The sequence below is a fragment of the Mesoplodon bidens genome (genome assembly GCF_964165515.1).
Source record: "Mesoplodon bidens genome assembly, chromosome: 5".
NCBI lineage: Eukaryota > Metazoa > Chordata > Mammalia > Artiodactyla > Ziphiidae > Mesoplodon > Mesoplodon bidens.
Window position 1 is genome coordinate 138236248 of NC_138161.1, and position 23512 is coordinate 138259759.

General features: G+C 41.1%; 1 protein-coding gene across 3 annotated transcripts in view; it reads right to left on the reverse strand.

Moving 5' to 3' along the window:
• Nucleotides 1-20616, reverse strand: part of RASA2 (RAS p21 protein activator 2) — a gene marked incomplete at its 3' end in the record, with an annotated part of 120282 nt that extends 99666 nt beyond the window's left edge. For all 3 annotated transcript variants that reach the window (XM_081235288.1, XM_081235287.1, XM_081235289.1), the window contains exon 1: nucleotides 20444-20616. In XM_081235288.1, coding sequence (XP_081091414.1) covers nucleotides 20444-20582 — 139 coding nt within the window. In that variant the 5' untranslated portion in view covers nucleotides 20583-20616. The remainder of the gene's footprint in view (nucleotides 1-20443) is intronic.
• Nucleotides 20617-23512: the final 2896 nt, after the last annotated feature.

Sequence of the window (23512 nt, forward strand, 5' to 3'; positions counted from 1 at the left end):
AATTTGGCTTCTGATCCTATTTCTTTACTAGAACTTTCAAGGACACTAATAATATTAAGTGCTACCAAATCAAGTGACTGTTCTTCTGGTCCCACCTTATTTAATCACACTTCAGTGTTTGATAACACTGACCTTTCCTCAGCTTAGGTAACCCATTTTAATTTTTTTTTTTTGAACTCCCTCTTTCAGGCTTTTCATCCACTACCCACACTTTAAATGTCAGGTAACTCTGGGCATCCACAGACCACTAAATTCATCATATAGGTGGAGAACCGATTTCAGGCATTTTTTTTTAATATGTCATTATAAAACAATTTTTAAAATATACTAAAATACAAATATCTGTAAGCTTCTCAACATTATTTGATGGTATTATGTGCCATCTTTCTCAATTTATCTATAGCTCATTTGATGATGGCTAGCCTTCAGGAGAATCAGGGTCTATATCTGTGGCAGATATGGTGGGTTAGTGTTCATCAACTGTTACAATGTCCTTTGGCGTACGATTTCCTGTACTGCAGAGACTAGAAAGCTAAGAACTACATTTCCCAGCCTATTTTGTAGTTAGGGTTGTGGATGTGATTTAAATTCCGTTAATTAGATGCACTCGCTGGAAATTTGGAGGACAAAAGAGAAGGGAGGTTGCATTTATGTTGCTTCTACTAGCAAGTACTGTCGTGGAGATGTCCAAGTTTCCCGCAGTAGCACTGGCTGCAGTCCTTGTATCCAGTCACAGGTTTCATAGATGTCAAGAAGAAGGATACAAGGCATCCATTCTGTCACACACGTTGTGGCCAGTGTGGCTTACTTAGCTCTAGGGCCAGCAGCAGCAGGGGAATGCCCTGGCAGTCCAGTGGTTAGGACTCCGTGCTTGCAGTGCAGGGGGCACAGGTTCGATCCCTGTCGGGGAAGTAAGATCTCACAAGCTGCACGGTGTGGCCAAAATATTATAATAATAATAATAATAATAATAATAATAATAATAATAATAATAATAATAATAAAACCTACTTCTAGAGCCAGCAGCAGTGACCACAGTTTACCGATGAAGATGGTTGTTTGTCGTTGGCTGTTTCCTAATAGTGGAAGATTCCTGATCATGGTAGAGGTGGCAAGGTTCTAAGACTAGCAGCTAAAAGTTACAACTTCCTAATTTTGCAGGCACCTTTCTGATCCAAAAAGAGGTAGCAAATCCCTTCGTGGCCCAGATGCAATGCGGCTCTTGAATGTCATTCTTGAAAGTTGGACTAGAGTCTATTTCTTCAGTCTTTCTAACAATTCTGTAAGCCACTTAAAATCTTTTATTTTAAAACAAATCTTTGATTAAATCTCTTTCTGCTTACACTAGCTAGAGTTGATTCTGTAACCTAATCCTGACTAGCTTCTTTTCGTATCCTTTCTACCTTTTCTAACAAATTTGAAAGTCCCATCTCACATTACTGGTCATCAGAGTTTGGTAAGTCTTTCAACTAGATGTGGCTATCTGGATCACACATGGACTCAGAAATTATAAAGCAGTATCTCACTGACAACCACTTTCAGGGTTCCATTAGACAATGAGTTGAATAGCAGAGCACACTCAAAAGGTGAATGCTTCAACTTGGGAAATGGAGACAAATGGACCCTAACTCTCTGCATGGTTGTATCTGCCTTTGGAAAACATTTCTTCATTTCCTACTGCAGCATTTGGATGTGGTTTTGAAAACATGCTCAATAATACAATATCATGTTTCCATGAATTTGGGAGTGCCAAATTCTCAACAACCAAACCATGTGCACCATTTGAGTACCTCCATCTTATCCTTAAATTTACACATCCTATTTTGACTCTAAAGTAAAAAGATTAAAATGTGTTCAAGACATTCAATATATTGCTAAGATATGACACTTGAGCAAGACAGCTGAAATAATGGAAATAGTTTTTACTTGCATTTGAAGGAAAGTAGAAAATATTTTTGGCTTATTCTTGATTTTAAAAATTCTGTGCATGCCAGGGTACTTCAATAGGCAAAGGCAGATACTTCTACAAAGACAGATGTATTATTGGCCCTACAGCAAACAGTATAGCTCTGACTACATTTACAACTGTTGCTATTTCCTTCAACAATGAATCAAGAGCGGGAGGCGTATTATTGACGAAACAACCGTTCCTCTACGAAGAAAGGAGGCTGGCCTTCAAGCACAACATCTTTTACTCTGTAACAACATCATTTCTTGTTGAATTCATAACTGGTACTCTTTAAGAACTTTTCAGTCTACATGACTTACAACATAATTGTTAGCCAAATTTTTTTTTTAAAATCTTCTCTCCTAAAGCATGGATTTTTAGAGATGAACCCATCCTCCACCGGGCATTTCTTCTCCCTCACAGATGTACTGCAAGTAGGCCAAGAACACCTTCACACTACACATCACTGGTTTTGTCAACCATAAAACGTGACAGTAATTGTTTCTCTGCATCATCCATATCTTGCAACTTCATAGACAGAGTATATAACAAAATGCTGTATTTAGCTTTGACCCCCTTCCTTCACACTGTTGCCAGTTACTTTTTTAATATGTAAACATATATATCACTCCTTGCCCAAAAATCTTCAATGGCTCCTCCATATCTACCACTGCCCACCTTGCAGGATAAAACCTAAAATTCCTTCGTCTGGCATAAAAACCCTTCATAATCTGGCACCATCTACTACTTAATCTTTACCCCCACAAGTTATGCTCCAGCAGTACTGTATTTTTAGTTCCTTGAAAACACTGTGTTCTCTCACGCCCCTGTACATTTTCAACACTATCTTCATTGCATGGGATGCTCTCACCTGATTTTTTTTCTCCTGAAAGCTCTGCTTAAGACCATCTTTGTAAAGTCTTCCCTCCGCTCCTAGGTAGGCAAGTCACCCTTTCCTCTATTCCCTAATACATCTTATATGCACTTCTACTCTAAGGATCGTATTGTATTGCACTTGTATTTCATTCAACAAATATTTATTAAGTGCCTACAGCATGCCAGACACCTTTCTAAATGCTGGGAATATAACAATGAACAAAACTAGGTCTCTGCCCACATGGAACTTTTATACAATGGAGGCAATGGGGACAAGCATCATAAACTCTTAAACAAGTAAGTATATAATATTTATTGCCATGGAAGAAAATAAAGTAAGGTAATACAGTTAGGGAGTGCCAGGCCCAGAGGGTAGAGAGGGAGGAGAGCAATGTTATTTTATACAGGGAATCAAGGAAGGCCTTTCTGTGAAGATATTTGAGGAGATACTTGAAGGAGGTCAATGAGGGAATGAGTCACACAGATACCTGGGGAAAGAGATGGACGAGCAGAAACAATAAAATATGCAAAGGCCCTGAGACAGGATAGTTTGGCACACTGAAGGAATAGCAAGGAGGCCAGTATGGCTGTAAAACAGTAAGCAAAGTAGGAAGACCGAGGAAACAGTAAGAGATGAAGTAGGATTGGGGAAGGAAACAGGTTAAATAGGGTCTTGTAGGCCAATGGAAAGTCTTAGGTTTTTCAGAATGAGATGGGAAGCTATTGAAGGATTATGGGCAGAAGAATGGCATGATCTAACTTTTGGTCTAAAGAATCACTGCAGAAGGAAAAGGGTGGAAGCAGGAAACTAGATAGGAGGCTATTGTAATAATTTTGATTAGAGATAACTGAGACTAGGGGCGCAGTCCTGGCATGGAAAGAAGTGGTCAGCTGGGCATGTATGTTGAAGACAGAGCCAACAGGATTTTTGATAGTTTGCATATGGGTGTGAGAGGAAAAGGGGTCAAGGATCACTTCTTAAGGGGTTTCAGCCAGAGCAGATGATCTGGATGAACAGAGATGCCACTTCCAGAGGAAAGAGTCTCTTGTTGGGAAAGAGGGGTCAAGAGTTTGTATTGAGTATGTTAAGTCTGAGATGCCTATTAGATATCCAAGTGCAAATGCAAGTGGGCAAAGAAGTGCTGGCTAGAGATAAAATTTGAGAATCATTAGCAAGTACATAATATATCTCAAACCTTAAGACTACACAGAATCACAAGGAAGGTAAATGTGGAGAAAAGAAAAGAGATTTGAAGACTGAGCCTCAGAGCTCTCCATCATTTTGCATTAGTAGAGTTAAGAAGGAACCAGCAAAGGAGACTTGCTACATGTCTCTTCGCTGAGTATGAACTTAAGGGACAGGACTACTGCTTAGCATCATGCTTAGCTTATAATAATAGATAATGAAATATCTACTGAATAAGTAGAAGTATGTGTATGTTTATAACTTTAGCATGGGCAAAAAAAGAGGTTCTAATATCACATCACGAATTATAAAATTGCATATAAACTTCTTTTTATAAGTTTGATGTAAGTGTATCCATGTCAACTGCTCCAAAGTTTTAAAAAGAAAATGTCTCCTGTATACAGGTACCAAAAGCACTAAATTTCAGAATGTTTATAGTGTTAATACAGAGATATCATATTGAAAACAAACCAACCAGTCCTGAAGTGCACACATTCGAACGTTTACTGAGTGCCTGCTCCGATGCCAGGGACACAGTAATGAGAAGAACAGAGAAAACCGTGTCCTCACTGAACTAACACAGATGGACAGATATAAGATAAATCAATTAAAATGGTATGTTAGTACTAAGCAGGAATGGGCACCACAGGAAATGGCAGAGGGAGGGGAGCCAAGGAAGGCTCCACCTAGAAGGTAACTTCTGCATAAATACCTGAAGAAAGAGGGGAGACGAGTAAATATTTTATAGAAGATAGCTCTTAGTCATTGGGAAAAAGTAAACAATTTAAACCAAGAAGGTAAACACCATTGGGAATCAAAACCAATAACCTAGATTAACAGAAACAGAAAGACAGCCAACTCTCTGTGTACAAGATCAATGATTCTGTGCAAAGGTCACAGGTCCAGAGCCTACCATATAAATTTTACCTAGGACTAGAATTCCAAATATCAAGGTATTGGGTAGAGATTCCAGTGTTATGCTTCTGGGCATGGATGTGAGTATGCATATATGTGTTTTTGTGTATGTTTTGGGGGGACTGTGTGCATGCATTTATATCTATAGGTTTGTATGCATGTTTCTGTGTGTCCCAGAGGGGAACACTACTGGGATAAGTAAGAAAAGAAGATAAGTATTTATCAAGCAGTTGCATGCTCCGAGACAGTGCTAAATATGTTCTCAAATACTTCATTTGGTTGGTACAACAACCTTGTGACATAAGCATTACTGTTCTCTTTTATAAACTAAAAAAAAAAATTCACAGTTACACAGCTGGCACAGTGAAATGACAGGAATCAAATTCCAAAGCCTAGTCTTTCCATTCCTATTAATGTCTTTCTGAACACAGCAGTGTTGAGAGGAACAGATAGCTATTCCTGTCTGAAACTATCCTAAGAGATCTTGTAGAATCTCCAATCTATTTCAAAGGATACCTTAAGCACAGAAATAAAAGCCAATACAGACCCGCCAGCGTGATTAACTCCCAAGAGAAACTGCAAAGGGCCAGGGTCCTGGACAAGATGATCCGAAGATAAAGATTATTTGAAGTGGGAGGAAAGCTAAATCATAATAATAGTTCACTATATTCATTTATCAAATAAATAATATATTACACATAGATTTTTTTAGGGACTTCATATATTTTATTTCACTTAATCTTCACAGTAACTTCTTCCAAGTAATTTTTTTTAAATACAGAAACTGGGAATGGAGGGATAACATTCCAGGAGTAAGGCAGGCACAGCGTGAACAAGCTCGGGAGGTGGAAACAGGAGGAGCACCTTCAAGGAGGCAGTGAAGAGTACAAGTTGGCTAAAGCGTAAAGAGAGATGAAAGGGTTATAAGAAAGGATGAGACTGTAAAGGAAAGGTGGCATCAAACAGAACCTGGAATGCCAAGCTAAGCAGTTTTAACTTTATTCAGGAAGCAACAAGGGTCACTAGAAGTTTCTGTGTGATCAGAACTATGCTTCAGGAAAATTACTAACAGTTACCGGGCCTAAACTAAGGGAATAAAGGGGAGACGGGAGGAAAAGAAAAATGGAAGAGGTACTACAGAGAGAAAATTCACAGAATTTGGCCTGAGTGACTTAGGATATGATGTTCTAATAACTGGAATAGCAACCTAAACAGAGGATTAGACCTTCAGATGGGGGGGAAGATATAAAACTATGCAAACATTATCATTTACATACACAACAAAAAAATGGAGTGAAGGAGAATGAATCAAACATACGCTTAAAAATATAACAGTTTCAGTGTTGACAAGCTTAGAATAAAAGTAAAATGCTGTTATGCCATCTAATTATAGACAAAAAGACAATCCTATATGTGTTTTGTTTGTTTGTTTGTTTTTTTGCTGCACTGCGTGGCATGCAGGATCTTAGTTCCCCCACCAGGACTCAAACCCATGTCCCCTGCAACGAAAGTGCCGAGTCTTAACCACTGGACTGCCAGGGGAGTCCCAAGACAATCCTATGTAATGTTAACATATAAGGTCTTTCAAATTTTCGTATGATGTTTAATTTTTGCAGTAAGATGAAAGTTGCACAAAATTCTGAAAACATATACAGTACTGGTGCAAGTTAAACAAATTCATTTTGGAGACACATGAGTTTCAACGTGAGTTTCGTACTTAATGATCTGCGTGTCCCTGGTCTCAACCTCCTGCATAAAAAGAGGTAATTATAATGCTTCAAGGACTACTGTGACTATTAGCTGAGGTCAAGCACTTACCACCATACCTAGAACAGAGTAAGCACTCAGTAAATAGTAACTAGTAGTGCCCTTCCTTGGTTAGAGATTCCTAAAAATTAGCATCTGTACACAATTCCATTCACTCAAGCCATTAGGTCCTGACCAAAGATAATCTGTAATTTAACAACGAGATATACCAGAGAAGCTCACTTTTTTTTAATGAGACTTTTATTAAAGAAATAATACATTTCTACTAGAGGAAACAGATGCACAAACACCTGACCTTTCTATACCTCGGGCTGCACATCTCTAAAATGAGGGGTTTGAACTATTTCAAATGGGGGGGCACAATTTGGGGTTCAGCTAACCAGAGATTTATTTTGTCTGTCTTGCATAGTGTTAGGAAAAATGTAGCCAACATCTAGAAACTGGGAGAGTTAATAATAAATAAATCCATATTTCTGGTTTCTCTTTAATAATCAGAGACCTGGCAACGTGGTTCTGAGTAGAAACTGTAGACAGACAGCCTCTTTAGAAATCCTAACAATCCCCACCTGGCTTTAACTTCACTATGCCTGGTCTCTGTAGACTGGAGTTTGCAACGCCTTAACTAGTTAATCTTTTAGGCTCCCGTAGCTTTAAGATCCTGAGAGATAACACCTGAAATGTTTTAAAATGCACGTGGCAACACTGATTTCAAATGTTGCTACCTGTGGCCAGTTTAATCTCATGAACACTACAAGAACTGGATATACATTTATATTAAATAGCTATTCATCAAGAAAACTATGAATATATATACTTTACCGATTATCACTACTGCTTACGTTACAATGAGCCAGGCACTATAGCAAGTCATCCAATCTTTCCACAACCACTCTGTAAGATTAGAATAACTACCATTATGAATTTATACAAAAGGAAGCTGAGGCTCAGAGAGGTTAGGTGATTACTAGAAAAGTAGCAGAAAATCATGTTTTCAACATGCTACATTTTCATTTATCGTTCAATCAATTTCTAGATACCTAATAAATACTTCCTATAAAGAAATCTTACACAAGAGCTCTCTCTTGTTCATTTTTTACAGTTCTCAATGGAGAAAGGAAGAGAAAAACTGCCGTAATCACACATGACCTTCCAAAAGGTTTCCTATGCACCCTCTCCAGAGTATGTGAGATTGCCCCAGGTGTACAGCAACAAAAAGGGGGGGGGGGGTACCTAAGAACCACTGAAGAGAAAAAAGTTACATAGCTGTTATTTCGCTCTCTAGTTGTCATCTCGAAAGCACCACTGGGAAGTTATACATTTATATTTGTGATACTATTGAGGCAGAGAATGAGACACCAACAGGCATATGGTGACTGCTGGAATATCTACTAGTAAGTAGGGTTTTCCAATGCATAAATTAACATAATCAGATAACTAGATTGTCAAGCAACTTTTCTCACTCCCAATAAATGATAAATTACCTTTAAAAAAATATAATCTGAGATTCTATAATCCCACTCAACTGGCAATCTTTAAAAAAATCAACACATTACATAATTGCTAGCAGAAATCTGGTTCTACCGAAGAACAGGCACTATGACATCAACCTGGGACCTGGAGGTTAAAGAAACAGGGAATAATAAAGTTTCACTAACACTACACTCCTACTCCATCATGGAAATAAGGTACTGTGCAATCACCAGTAAAACATAAACGAGGTAATAGCGCTGAGTGAGCACTTGAGTGGGCAAAGGACTCCAGGAATCCAGTATAGTTCAGGTGGTTAGCCTAAACGCAGTGAGCAAAGAACTGTCTTGTGGTTATAAAACCTGAACAACATAAAGTACAACTCTTGACAAGGCAAAAAGTCAAGGTTAAAGCATGAATTCCATGGCAACTCCTCAAAACTGCCCTACTAGGTAAGATGCAGCTCCTCAGTGTGAAAGTCTACAGAACATAGTTAGGGGCCAATTGTTGTACACAAGTCATGTGCATAATAATTATCATACAGTTATCTATATTGCTATCATATTAATCACCTCTGACTGAAGCTTAGGCCGGAGCAAGAAGTTAGGAAACTACTGTACATAAAAAGGCAAGTTTCGCAAGGTATTGCCAGGAAACCTCCATGGGTTATAGAGAGACGTCACCAAGCTGCAGGCAGGATCTTCCTGTGGTTTGCCTTGCCCACTTCTGGTTTCAGTTTTGAACGTGTGCTGATGCCTAAGCTCCCTACAGCCCCCTTCTCAAGTAGCAAACCAAACTCTGAAGCACATATGGCAGAAATCTCTCCTAGGATAGGCCAGTGGTCCCTACAGCTACAAGAAACTTAAAGGCTCCTAAGCTGACCAAGAGTCACTAGTATGGCAAGCAAAGGAAAGGCCCAAAGCCAGGTGGTGAAAGAACTAAGGGCTACATGGACGGGCCACGTATGAGATAAGGCTACTACTTCTGATAACAGCATCCAGGAAGCCAAAATGGGACTCAGTCAGGATCCAGAGTTTTTCAAAAAAAAAAAAAAAAAAGTGGCACCTAGATATAAAGAAGTTGCACCCACACAGGTGCATGTATATGGGGTGTGTGTGTGCATGTGTGTGTTTTCTAAGAGAACCGTTAACATGCACAAACCCACATGAGCACAGCCAAGCAGACAGAATAACATTTTTTGTGAAACCCCAAAACAGTACTGAAGATAAATTTTTATAGCATTCCAACATTCTAGTTTTATTGACATTAGACCATAACCAATTTAGGGATAATTATTAACTTCCTGACAACAGAAATGTACTCATCAGTTCTTCCCAATATACCAACTCACAGGCAACTTGGTAGAGAAAAGGACATGGACCTTGGCATCTTAAAGACCTTCTGAATACCTGACCCTGGCCCTGCCCCTTTGAACCCTGAGCAAATAACCTTTCCATCTGCTTCTTTGCTAAAATAGGAATTAATAACAAACTTCTTCCTGAAATTGGATTAAATGAAATAATTTACAAAGTATCCTAACAGAGTACCTGGAAAAGAGTAAATACTCAATAAATGTGAGTTCACTTCCCCCATCTACCAAGAAAGTTTTTTTATAAAATAAAACTGTCCAGGGACTTCCCTGGTGGCACAGTGATTAAGATTTCTAGCTCCCAATGCAGGGGGCCTGGGTTCGACCCCTGGTCAGGGAACTAGATCCCACATGCATGCAGCAACTAAGAGTTGGTATGCCACAACTAAGAAGCCCACGTGCTGCAATTAAGGAGCCCGTGAGCCACAGCTAAGTCCCAGCACAACCAAATAAATAAACATTTAATAAAATAAAAAAATAAAACCGCCCAAATTCAAAACGAGGAGGTTCCGAACCACTGACACAAATGTTAACAATATTTTAAGGGATCAAAATTATTCTTTTTACTATATTCCTCTGAAACAAAACACTGAATTTTTTTAAAGTTAACTTTCTGAATACAAACAATTGGTGAAAACAGGCAGAGCATATGGGAATTCACTGTATTACTCTTACAGTTTTGTGTGTGTGTGAAGTTATACCAAAATTAAAAGTTACCCAAAAAATTGACAGAAAAATTGACTTTATTTCTATGTGAACTCAAAATGTTACCCAACCTAACATCTGGTTGCCCTTATTTTTGCAGATAGGATAGTCTTCAACAGTTAGAGAAAGAGAGGCTCTCACAGAATAAGACAAATATTACACAAATAGTCATTTTTTGATAACATACCTCATACACAAATACACTCTCCAGTAAAGTAAACCTTTATAAGGCCAACACCCTTTGTCCACCACTGACATAACCAATGTTGTTTATCTTTTCAAACATCTTTCTGTGCATTTTTCCATATACATATACAGAAGTCACATATAACTATACATACTACCCTAACAACTGGCTTCTTTCTTATTCAACGATACCTCTTGAAGTTCTTTCCTTTCATACTATAGATACATCTCATTCTTTTTAGCCATATATGGGATAAGGCTACTATTTCTGATAACAGCATCCAGGAAGCCAAAATGGGACTCAATCATGATCCAGAGTTTTTCAAAAAAAAAAAAAAAAAAAGTGGCACCTAGATATAAAGAAGTTGCACCCACACAGGTGCATGTATATGGGGTGTGTGTGTGTGTTATAAAATATGTATATGAACATACTACTTAGCCATCATCCTACTGATGGACACTTAAATTGCCTCTGTATTGTTTTACCAACAAGGTAACATTAAACATGTTTGTATATACCTCTTCTACAACCGCGTGTTTCTGTAGGGCAGATATGTAGAAGTAGAAATGCATAGGGTATACACACTTAAATTTTTAACAGATATTGCCAAAATGCTCTCCAACACTGCTTTCCAGTTTAAATTCAAGCAACAGTGAAGAAAGTACCCGTTTCCCTAAACCCTCACCAAATACTGAAATCAATGAGCTCTTCTTTTTTCACAAACTGATGACTTTTTAAAATCTGTATTTCCCTGATTAATTTTTGTTAAACCTTTCCAGTATTTTCTTATGTTTACTGGCCTTTTGTATCTTCTTTTCTGTGGAATGCCTATTCATATCCTTTATTTTTCTAATGGCCTTTTCCTTTTTAAAATTTGGATGAACTTTTTATATACTCTGGACACTAACAAATAAGAAGTATAGATAGCAGGTTAAGAGTAACAGAGCCAGTCTACCCACGGCTCACTCACTGTCTGATCTTGACAAGTTACTTAGTTTAGCCTCAGTTAAACTAAGGCCTCCGTGCCTCAGCTTCCTCATCTGTAAAACTGTGGATAATAACTGTTACTTATAGAGTCACCGTGAGGATTAAGTTAGTTAATATACTTAAAGTGCTTTCTCTTTTTTTTTTAAACATCCTTATTGGACTTAAGGTGCTTTAAAACAGTGCCTGGCACAGTATAAGTGTTATATAAGTGTTTTCTTTTTTTCTGTAGGATTTGCTGCAAGTATTTTCTCCCAATCTATTGTTTATCTTTTAGCTCCTATTTATAGTTAAGTCTTCATTTACTTTTCCTCAAACAATTCTTTTTCCATCTCTATTCTAACATCAGAAATTATATACGTAATAGATGAAACAAACAAAAGACTGCCCTCACTGGATCTCATAACCAACTTCTCCTCAAGAATAAACAGAGACATCAGCCAAAGCATCTAAATTAAAAAAAATCTTTCCACTAAAGAGATAGCTAACTTCCTTACTGCATAAAGCATTCCCACAAATCAGTAAGATGACTGATAATCCAGCAGGGAAAAATGCAAACCAAATAAACACCAAAAAATGGGGGAAAAAATGGCTCTTAAAAATATGAAGAAAGGGGCTTCCCTGGTGGTGCAATGGTTAAGAATCCACCTGCCAGTGCAGGGGACACAGGTTCGAGCCCTGGTCCGGGAAGATCCCACATGCCGCGGAGCAACTAAGCCCCTGTGCCACAACTCCTAAGCCTGCTCTCTAGAGCCCATGAGCCACAACTACTGAGCCCGCGTGCCACAACTACTGAAGCCCGTGTGCCTAAAGCCCGTGCTCTGCAACAAGAGAAGCCACCACAATAAGGAGCCCGCGCACTGCAACGAAGAGTAGCCCCCGCTCGCCACAACTAGAGAAAGCCCGCGTGCAGTAACGAAGACCCAACACAGCCAAAAATAAAAGTAAATAAATTTATTTAAAAAAATATGACAAAATCCTCAACCTCATTTAGAAGTGCAGATTAAAACTAAATATTAGGTGTTCCTTTTCATCTTACAGACCAGTAAAGATCAAGAAGTTTTAAAATACACACTATGGGGGTGTAAAGAAACAGGCATTCATATATTGCTGCTGGGAGCATAAACTGTTATAGTTTCTATGAAAAGCAATTTGCCACTGTCCTTTGAACATAAAAATGCACATACCACTCAATTCATCAATTTAACATCTAGGAGTTTATCCTACAGACACATGCATTCATATGAAAAATAAAATACCTACAAAATTATTTATTGCAGTAATGTTTGTAATAGCAAAAACTGGAAATAATCTAAATGTCCAGTCCAGGGGACTGGCTAAATAAACTGTGGTATATAGAGATGATGAAACTTTATGCAGCTGTTAAAAAAATGAGGCAGGGCTTCCCTGGTGGCGCAGTGGTTGAGAATCTGCCTGCCAATGCAGGGAACATGGGTTCGAGCCCTGGTCTGGGAAGATCCCACATGCCGCGGAGCAACTAGCCCCGTGAGCCACAATTACTGAGCCTGCGCGTCTAGAGCCTGTGCTCTGCAAAAAGAGAGGCCGCGATAGTGAGAGGCCTGCGCACCGCGATGAGGAGTGGCCCCCACTTGCCACAACTAGAGAAAGCCCTCGTACAGAAACGAAGAGCCAACACAGCCATAAATAAATAAATAAATAAAATTTAAAGAAAAAAAAGTTTAAAAAAAAAAAAAAATGAGGCAGTTCCCCCTCCTTCCCTCCCTCCCCCCATATATATACACATATATTTATGAAAAATTATCAAGCTACTATTAAGTGTAAAAAGGCAAGATGCAAACAATGTGTGTATTTTGTTGGGATATGTATATTGGTGAGACAGAGATATTAATACTCATACATTTAAGTATAAATGCTTAAATAACCTCTGCATGGATACAAAAGAAATTAATTGGTAATGCTTGCTTCTGAAGAGGGAATGGCTAGGGGAATAAAAGAAGTAAGAAAAATTAACTTTTTAATGTATACCCTTATGTACCTTTTGAATATTGTACCAAGTATTTGTACTATCTAATCAAATGAACAAATAAACCTTTAAAAATAATCAAATGAAAACCTCTCTGTGATCACACCAAACTTTCTACTGGTACCCTTTATTCTTTTTTTTTGCGGGGGGGGTTGTTTTTGCCATGCCACACAGCATGCAGGATCTTCTCCGATCAGGGATTGAACCCGTGCCCCCTACACTGGGAGCACAGAGTCGTAACCACTGGACCGCCAGGGAAGTCGCTGGTACCCTTTAAATGGTCATGCACAGCAGGTTGCTAACATTCAGGTAGTTGGTGGCTAGTCTGTTCAATGGGCAAAAGCAGAGGCTCACTATCCTAGCTGCCCATTAACAAACCCTGTGGAATGTTTTAAACCTACAGGTGCCCAGGTACCACCCCAGAAATTCTGATTTAGTAGGTCTGGAGTAAAGCCTGGGCATCAGAATTTTTTAAGTTCACAGGTGACACTGATGGGCAGTCAGGTCTGCAAACAGCTGAGTTAGAGCATAACAAAAAAAGGTAAACATCCAGGCTCAGTCTCCACCTAGATTACAACCACAGTTTCATCGCTAACCCTAACTACTTCGCAAAGTTCTTAAAAAGGAACAGATGACAGTATGTAGCTGGCACAGTGAAAATCTAGGACTACTTCTGGATATTATCATTAGATAGGCAGTGTAATCTTCATATATTAAACACAGTACTTTTGCAACACTCATACTAATGAGTTCATCTTATGTAGCATTTTAGCAAAAACTTTGATAGTAGTGGACTAGTGCCCAACAGGCCATTAACTGTGTGACAGTGGAGTCTCTGAGTGTCAACTTCTTCATTTGTAAAATGAGGGGACTGAACAAGATATGTTCTCTACCTTCCAGCTCTAAACTTTTATAATTCTCTAAGAATACAGGTGTCTAAAAGCAACTATTGCTTTAGGATAAACTAGTAAGAACCTTTTTCATCTCATTCACTGCTTAGGCCCATTTCACAGTCCAGTAGGTTGGTGCCCTGACACACACTCAGATATGTATTGTGTACTGCTGAATAAAGTAATGGTCACAAAAAACAAAACAAAACAAAACAAACTTGTTAGGATTCAAACAATCTTATCTAATAAATCTTAGTGCATATTACACACAATAAGTATACTAAACACATTTAGTATAGTGTTTATTACAGTATATTGCATAATACACACAATAAGTACACTAAACACATTTAAGCATTAAAATAAAAGCATCCAGGGGCTTCCCTGGTGGCGCAGTGGTTGAGAGTCCGCCTGCCGATGCAGGGGACACGGGTTCGTGCCCCGGTCCGGGGAGATCCCACATGCCGCGGAGCGGCTGGGCCCGTGAGCCATGGCTGCTGAACCTGCGCGTCTGGAGCCTGTGCTCCACAACGGGAGAGGCCACAACAGTGAGAGGCCCGCGTACCGCAAACAAACAAACAAATAAATAAAAGCATCCAATGTACTGTCTTAAAGTATTAATAAATGTTTCAAGTTAAAAGGCAACAATCAAAGACTCAGGGCTAGACGGGATGTTAAAGACCACAACCAAACCCTTCATTTTACAAGTAAGAAAACAGAAGCTCAGCAAAGTTAAAGAATTTGCCCAAAGTCATTCTGTCATTAATGATATTCTTAGAACTAAGCTCACTGTAACAAATTTGTCAAGTATTGTTCATTCATGTTTGCATGTCTACTGGTACAGCCTTATAAAGTATATTATTTTAGCTAGGGATTTTGGTGAAAATAATGACATACAAAACGAAAGATGTATTGTAGAAATTTCTTCATATACATAAAAAGTTTCTTAATTTACATTAATTGATTACTATACAACAAAACTGATAGCAGTACTCAAAAGCAAACAGAATTTCATTAGTAGATAAAACATAATCTGCTATTATTGTCAAATAATTTCACAAAGCACATTAGCAAGAAATAGGATTAGCATCTATGATTAAAGGATAAAACGACAGTTTTATTTCAGCTACGTTAGTTCCACAGTCTCTTAAGAGTCTATTCAAACAAAACAAAACAAAACAAAACAAAAAAAAAGAGTCTATTCAAAGAGTTCTAAGTTAAAAAGGAAAAATTCTATGAACTCATTGAGGTTTACCTCCTGTCTTCCTCAGAGCAAATGATTAGCAGACTGCTCTGTGAACTTTTACAAAGAACCCTTTTCTCTCATTTCGATCCATCTAAAAGATGGATTCTTCCTCCATCTTAAATAACTCACCATCTCATTTCAAATTTCTGACAATAATGAGTTCTTAGCATGAACAAACCCTTTTTTAATCTCTATTAATTTATTAAATAACATCTCATTTCAAATGTCTGATAATAATGAATTCTCAGCATGAATAAACTCTTTTTAATCTCTCCCTCTCAATTCGATCACATTGGTCATTAAAATGTTTTGATTTATATGTTATTACCAAAAAATTGAAACCTCCCATGACAAATAAAAATATTTAATGTGTAAGGTGGGATTATTAGATTTTTCTTTTACAGGCTCAGGACCAATTAGTAATAATATTCATGGAATACAGTCAGGTGATAATATTCAATCCCCTAATAATAAGCAATCAGAGCATTTAGATAAATTTAATCCTTTTCCTAATAAGGCAACTTTGGCATCAATTCAAACCTAAGCTCAGTTGGAACTGTGATTTTGGAAGGGATGAACTTCCTGCCACAGACCCATGTATTTTTTTTTTTAGTAATACTATCATCTTCTAGTTTGTTTAGCTGTAAAATTTACAGAACACTTTCACATATAGTACGTATCTCAAATCCTCCTCAGGATAACATAGCGAGAAGCAAGACATTTTCTAAAGGCCTATTTTGTTCTAGGCACCATGCTGACACCTGGACATTAAAAAACAAAAACAAAAACAAGAATGAATTCTACCTTGGAAGAACTCACAGTCTAATGGGGGAAAGAAATGATTTCTATACAATGTGTTACAAGGAAATCAACAATCTGTGATTCCCCAGCGGTACAAAGGCCTACCACATTCTCGCCAGGAATGAGGGTAGCAATGTCCCGCAAACACGGCTTTGGTCAGGAGATCACATGGAGCAGGCTTCTGAAGGATGAGTAGGAGTTCCCTGGCATAAACATGGGGTGGAAGAAAGGAGGAGACACGCCCAAGCACAGGGAACATACATGAACAAAATGGCTAGTGATGAGGCATTATTCCCATTTTAAAGGTGAGGAAGATAAGCTCAAAGGTAAGTGAGCTGCCTAAAGTCACATGAATAATAATTAACAACGTATGAAACAGAATTCAAGTCTCCTGATTTTAATCAGCTTTGTACACCAGGAAATGCCAGCACATGTTGGACCAGAACATAAAGTAAAGTTTTTAGCTACTACTTTATTACTCCTTCCTAAGAGATGGCCCATATCTGATTCAGTTCCTGGGGGGATGAAGAGAATGATTGGGGAGGGGATTTATTTAATCCTCAAATCAAGCCTGTGAGATAGAGGTGTTTTAACTACCCCCACTTTACACACAAGAACAGAGAAACACACAGATGTTAACAAAAGTCAGAAATTAAGTGAAGAATCAAATCCAGGTGACTAACCTGACCAAGCCTCTAAACTCAAGTACTTAACCATATCCCACGGATCCTACACAGGGAGACCACGTGAGTTCTGGGACATATCGTGGTCCCACAGACCTTGTACTGTACCACACATCTCAACGTTCACATAAATCCTCACTGGCTCCCTTATCAATCTGGTCTTCCTTGAGTAGGTCAACCCATGCCTAAGGTGGTCTGGGCTCTCTGAGCAACATTTTTACAACATGATTTAACTGGATGAGAGCAACTTCACAAAAAGCAGTAACCAAAAAGGAGGACACGACAAAATAACAGCATGAAGCCTGAAAGTATAAAGGAGAAAGCCCCAACCCCCATCTTTCACTTGTGTATGGGTTTTTTAGGGGGATGGGGCCAATGTCAAAGTGCTTCAAGAGGACTAACATACCGGCCACTCACTGCACAGGAGTTCAGACCAAAGGATGGAGTCTGGAGTACAACCCTGCTTTCCTTGATCAAAGGTTCATACAACTCTAAGACATCCAACAACTAAACCTGGCTCTTGAATATTAATATTTGGAGCTGCCATGGTTTCCTACTGCACTAATATGACTTCAAGGAATTAAGGGTCCGCACATAAGCTCAAATACTGTAGCAACACTGGATTAGCTAATGTCAGTTGATTGTTTGAAAGTGACCACAAAATGCCATTTCACCTTGTGAAGGATACGGAGAATATATGGGATATATGGAAATACATGGGAAATTTAATAAATACTGGAGTGATATGCCTAAAGAAGGTTGTGGACTACTATTCTAGGACTCTAGAGAGATATAAATCCAACCCTCCCACTTTCTGCTGGAATAATCTGGAGTTGAAGGGTCCTACCCAAGTCCAGGAGAAAGAACATTTCCTTTCAGGCTCCCTTTCAGACTTATGAATCTATAACTCCCCAAGTCAAAGGCTCTCAATCAGCAGCTGAAATCTGCCAGGACATCTCCAGGCTGGTGGGCACATCAGGTTTTCCTCCGAGGTCTCTCTCCCAGCGTGGTGAAAAAGAAAGCTGACACAGTTACCCACACCCCCAAGCTGCTTAATATCTGCACAGTCAGAACCGCTATCATCCCATTTCTGTGACTTTAGCACCTGCTAATAATGACACAACCTGCAAAACCCACATGTCAGTTTCAGGGAAACAGAAAACAGCATCTCTTCACAGGGTTCTGAAGGTCAACCAATTCTAGATTACACCAGCTAAAAGGAGGGCAAAGAAACGGAGAGGGAGATGGGGAGAAGCTTCGTATATAAGTTTCCTAATACGCTTTTTCTATGAAACAGACACTAAATGACCTGAGCTATAAGCTGAACAATTCAAAAACCAAGAAGCTGACTGCGATAACAGATGTAATACTTCGGCTATGGTTAAAGAGGTAATATCATTCCCAGACACTGGATGTTCAATCTCCAAGTCTGGGTGATGGGGCTGCTCTCCCATAGAAACAAAGTTGAGTTTTTTTATTTGTAGGCCCAAGTTTCACTCACAGTGATATCACTAACTGTGCTGTCTTTGCCATGGAGCAGGTGAAAGTGCAGGGCAACTAAGTCTTTCTGAAAACAGCCCAACCCTAACCCTTGATTCCAAGATATGTGTACATGTAGTTCCATGGTACAACCCGCAGCTATGTAAATCAGCGAGGCTCCAATAGACACTGCCTAGCATCAAGTGACACTAAAATGTAAAGCAGTGAAAATCTGAAAAATCAGATCAGTGGGGGGTGCTCTGGCCCATTCATTTATAGTTTTCCCAAATATTAAATTAGATATATGCAAATATTAAGCATAAGACTTAATCTGAATACTGAAAAGATTTTATACCCTAGTAGGTTGTGCTGGGATCTTAGATATAGACAAGATCTCCTTCTCTGGTGTCATTTTTCCAGGTTTTAAGAACTGTACTCTCTTAAGAACCCCAGCACTACTTCTGGAAATAAAAAGGTGGGAGAATTTAACATGTCTGCTTCTGAGGTTTAATAAAATCCCAAATACTTGAAAGGGGGATCAACTTGAAAAAGGCAAGTGGGGAAATCCAAACTCACTTAATAATATCACTATTCAGGAAGAGGAAAATTTTACACCCTGTGCAAGAAAGAGCATTGTTAACCATTTTAATGCGATTCGATTTGCTTCATACAAAGTAAAAAGTACTCCTAATGTCTAAGGGCTATTTACATGAAACATGAAGCATGTAGCATGTTTCCAATCTGAGGATACTGAATCAAGAAAGCAAAGCTAATTTTCGACCAGAGCAAAAATAAACTGTATTGATATATCTTAAAAACAGCCCCCCCCAAAAAAGTGTTTCATCTGAATAAACTACAGTACTGTGAAAACATTGGCAATCTGACGCCAAAGGGTCATTTTTATTTTTTATTATTTTTTTATTATTTTTATTTTTTATTTTTTTTTCAAAGGGTCATTTTTAAAAAAAATAAATGTCCAAATGACTGGATTCAAATGGTCTGTCTACAGTAATGCTCAGGGCCTCTGAGCAAAAATGTGAAGGCAGCTAGGATGGCTCACTCACGAAAGTAACAATTAAAGGCATAAGAAAGAAAGGAATTAAGTGGGTTAAGTGCGGGCTGGATGACTGTTTTGAGACCTGCTCACAGGAAGCCACTACATCCTGCCTGAAGTCCCTGTCAGTCACGCTGTCTCTCGATTCAAGTCCCCGCCGCAGCGAGGTGGGGCGAGTACAGGTGTCCGGCCCCAGCCCCTCCCGGAGCGCTCACTCGCGAGCACCCGTGCGGCGGCCTCTCGAATCCCAGGGCGGCCCGTTTCCCCAGCCCTGGGCGCCTTTTCCACCCTCGCCCCGGGTCGTGAACCCAGAAAACAGGCAGCCCCCTCCCCTCGGGCCAGCCCCAGTTCCCCGCCCTCCTCCTCCTCCTCCGGCCGCGCCTCCCGGTAATTACCGCCCGGCTCCCACCGCGGGACCGCTCCCGACGCCAGCAGCCGCCCGCAGGCCTGCGTAGGAGGGCAGCCGGAAGCTCCTCACGCCCCCGGCTCACGCCCCCAGCCGCAGCCCAGGCCGGGGCGTCCCAGCGTCCAGGCCGCGCCCCAAAGCCGAGCCCCTCACGCCGGCGCTGCCCCCGCACCGCCCACCCCCCCAGGCAAATTCCCAGGCAAATTCCCGGCTCTCCACTCGTTCCGGACTGGGGCAGCCTCAGCCCACGCCGCCCCGTCCGGGAGACGCCTCCCCCAACACACCCCCCTTTCAGCCTCCCCGGGCCGGTCCTCCCCGCGCGCCTCGCCCGGCCCCCGCCCAGGCCCCTCTCGGCCCCGGGGTCCCAGCGCGGCTAGGCGCCGCCACCCCCACGCGCCCGCCGCCCCCTCAGTCCCGCGGCCGCCGGCGGCGTCGCCGCCGCCGGGTGGGTTCCCTCACCCCGGCCCCAGCTTACAGATCTTGCCCCGCAGGCTCTGCAGCACTCGGACCTCGCGACTGTCCTCGTCCCCGGCCTCCGGCTCTGCCGTCGCAGTCGCCGCATCGGAAGAAGCCGCAGCAGCAGGGGCCGCCGCCGCCGCCGCCGCCGCCGCCATGGTGCCGCCCGGCCTGTACCGCAGCCGCCTCGCCGCCTGCGTAGCGGGGCGAGGCGGAGCCCAGCCGCGGCCTCCGCGAGGGCGAGCCGCGCGCCTGGCCCCGCCCCCCGGGCCGTGGCCGGGCTCGCCCCGCCCCGCCCCGCCCCGCTCGTCCCTGCCCCCGCCCCACCAGGGGCCCGGCAGTCGCCGCCCCCGCTCCCCCGAACCCGGGCAGCCAGGCGCGAACCCACCTCTTGGCTTTCCTCCTCTTGGCCCCGTCAAAGCCCAGGCTCTAGCCAAGTGTGGCTCCGAGTCGTGGCTATGAGCAGCCTCAAAACCCCGCTGAGAAAACACCGGCCCTCCCGAGATTCCCCAAATCCTCCTGGGAATTACTCCCCCCTCCCGCCGTCCGCGGATTTCCACATCTAACGCTCAAGGGAACTCCCTGTGGGAAGAAAGAATGGAATTTGACAGTTGCGTGGACCTCCAAAGTACCTTATTCAGAAGGAGCCGAGGTGCCTTAGAGACTCCCCCAGTAATGTCCACGTGCCCTCACCCTCAAGCCAGACGCCACACACACACAGATTCTTACTTTTAAGTCAGAACAGTGTTCGTTCCGCAAAAGCTGGTTCAGAAAAAGATCCCTCCCCCCAATCTCAACCTGAGTGCAGCGCCGGAGACCCTCCCATAGAGAAACGTTGAAGCCTCTACCACCGCTTGGGTACTTGGGAAACAAAGAGCAAAGAAGGGTCGGGTCGCATCTCCCATCCCCCCCGCCCATAAGTGAGCTTGTTGAAAAGTTGATTGACACTAGGAAATTCGTAAATCTTTGACTAGTTTGTTAGCTTTTTTTTCAAGGGAACTTTTTGCAGTGAGTAAACTGCATGAATAATACCCTGGTATGTAAGGAGGAAGATGATTTCCTAGTCTTGAGGTTAACTGCAATGCCCTAAGAAGGAAGAAACTGTGACTTAATAGGGCAGGGTGGTTGTTTTCTAGGGCAACAATAGGAATCAGTCTGTCAACAAATATTTTCTGAGGGTCAGACTTAACAAATGATAGCTTCAGAGACTGCACAACGTCAAGGTGAAGACAGCCCCAGCTCTCCAGCAGCTCAGTCTGGGAGGAGACACAGAGAAAGGCAGAGGCACCGGGAGAAAAGAACTGAGATGATTAAACTGGGGAGTCAGGGAAGTCCTTCCTGGGAAATGTACTGCAGGATGAACTGAAGACAAAGGGGGAGAGGTGGAAAGGGGCCAAGGAGCAGAAGCTGCTTGGGCAAAGGCTGGACAGCCTGAGAGTATGGCCTTGGTATGTGTCTGTGGCCAAGGAGTGACACTACCAATTCTGCGTGTGTTGCCAGTGACCCCATGTGATTTTTACACATGTTGGAGAAAGTGAACCTACCTCCTCCTATATGAATGTTTTGGTGTCGTTTCACAAATAGGTCCGAAGCTTAATTCCCTACCTTCATTTCCAAATCTGAGTTCACAGCCATATTCTGTTATCTGGGCTATAGAAACTTTGACTCTTTTTTTGAATCCCTTGTCCCCATACAGTTTTCAGTTGCCACATCCTTCTGACTCTGCCGAAATCTCTCCTCTCTCTTCCTTCCTTTCCATTCCCTGTCATTGTCCTTATTAAAACCGTCCTCATTTGAGTAGTGTCAACATGTCATAGTATTTTGTGTGTGTTTTGTTTTCAGAAAGAAGAAGCTTATGAGACTGACTTGGGTCGGAGCCTAATGCTATCATTTTTACACGTGTGATGTTTGGGCAAGTTACGCAGTCTTTCTGAACCTGGTTTTAAACTGTAAAATGGGAATTCTATACTTACTCCTCCCTCCTCCAAGGGTGATTCTCAGGATTAAATCATTCTTGAGAGTGTGTGTGAAGCATCTAGTGGAATGCGGGGCAGGTAGCAGGATTAACTCAGCAAACATCACCTCCTGCTCTTGACTGGAACTCTTAGAACAGGTCTCCCATCCCTCTCCTTCCTCCTACACGTCACTTAAGCTTTCTAAAGCAAAAATTGGAGTTTGTCACTTGTCTGCTCAAAAAAGCATCAATGGCTTCATTCATCCCTTAAGCCGGCAGCAAGCTACACAGTACAGGTCATGAACAGTACTAGAAACGACGAAGAGTAAAGTTCACATTCCTCGGGCGAGCTTTCGGGGTTGGTCCTGGACCCAGCCTACCTGACTCCTCTTATCTCCGGCCACACTGAGCCACTTTGCCCACCAGCCGGACTCTGTTAGGAGGGCCCTTCCTCCTCCCGGACCAAATGCTGCTCCATCCATCTCTCTTTTTCTCTCACAGACAGAGGTTCTGATCTGTACCTGTTTATGGCATTGATCACTTTCTGCCTGGTGTTATGTTACCTGTGTACTTGTTTATCTCTTCTTCTAGATTCATTTTTTTTAACTCTTCCAATAAATATCTGTTGAATGAATGATTTGAATCATATAGCTCACTTCCTCTCCTCTGCAGACTCGAAATTTTCCTGTTTGGGAAATTCTGATTTGTATTTATTATTCATTTTCATACCTGTCCAAATGGTAAAAATAGGAATGGGAAACCTTAATAACAACCTATAATTGAAAATTAAAAGCTAGTGTTTAAAGGTTTCTTCCTTTCTTTAAAATAACACCTGTACAGATTCTCCTAATTTCCTTTCTTTTCACTAGCTTAACCCCAGGTCCATAACTCTATCACTAAATTGTTTGAAAACAGTTTTACATGAAGTGTAAAATTACACATTTTTCCTCCCAGGCAGCCTTCCTGTTGCAGATTTCAGAATTATCATACTCTTTCACTAAAACTCAGAAACTTCATTTTTTCTTCATCCAAAATCATTCCTAATTACTCTAATTCTGAATAAATGTTTAAGGACATTAATATTCTTTTGGTAATATTCTTTTGCTGGTACTGATCTGCTTTGCAGAGATTTTT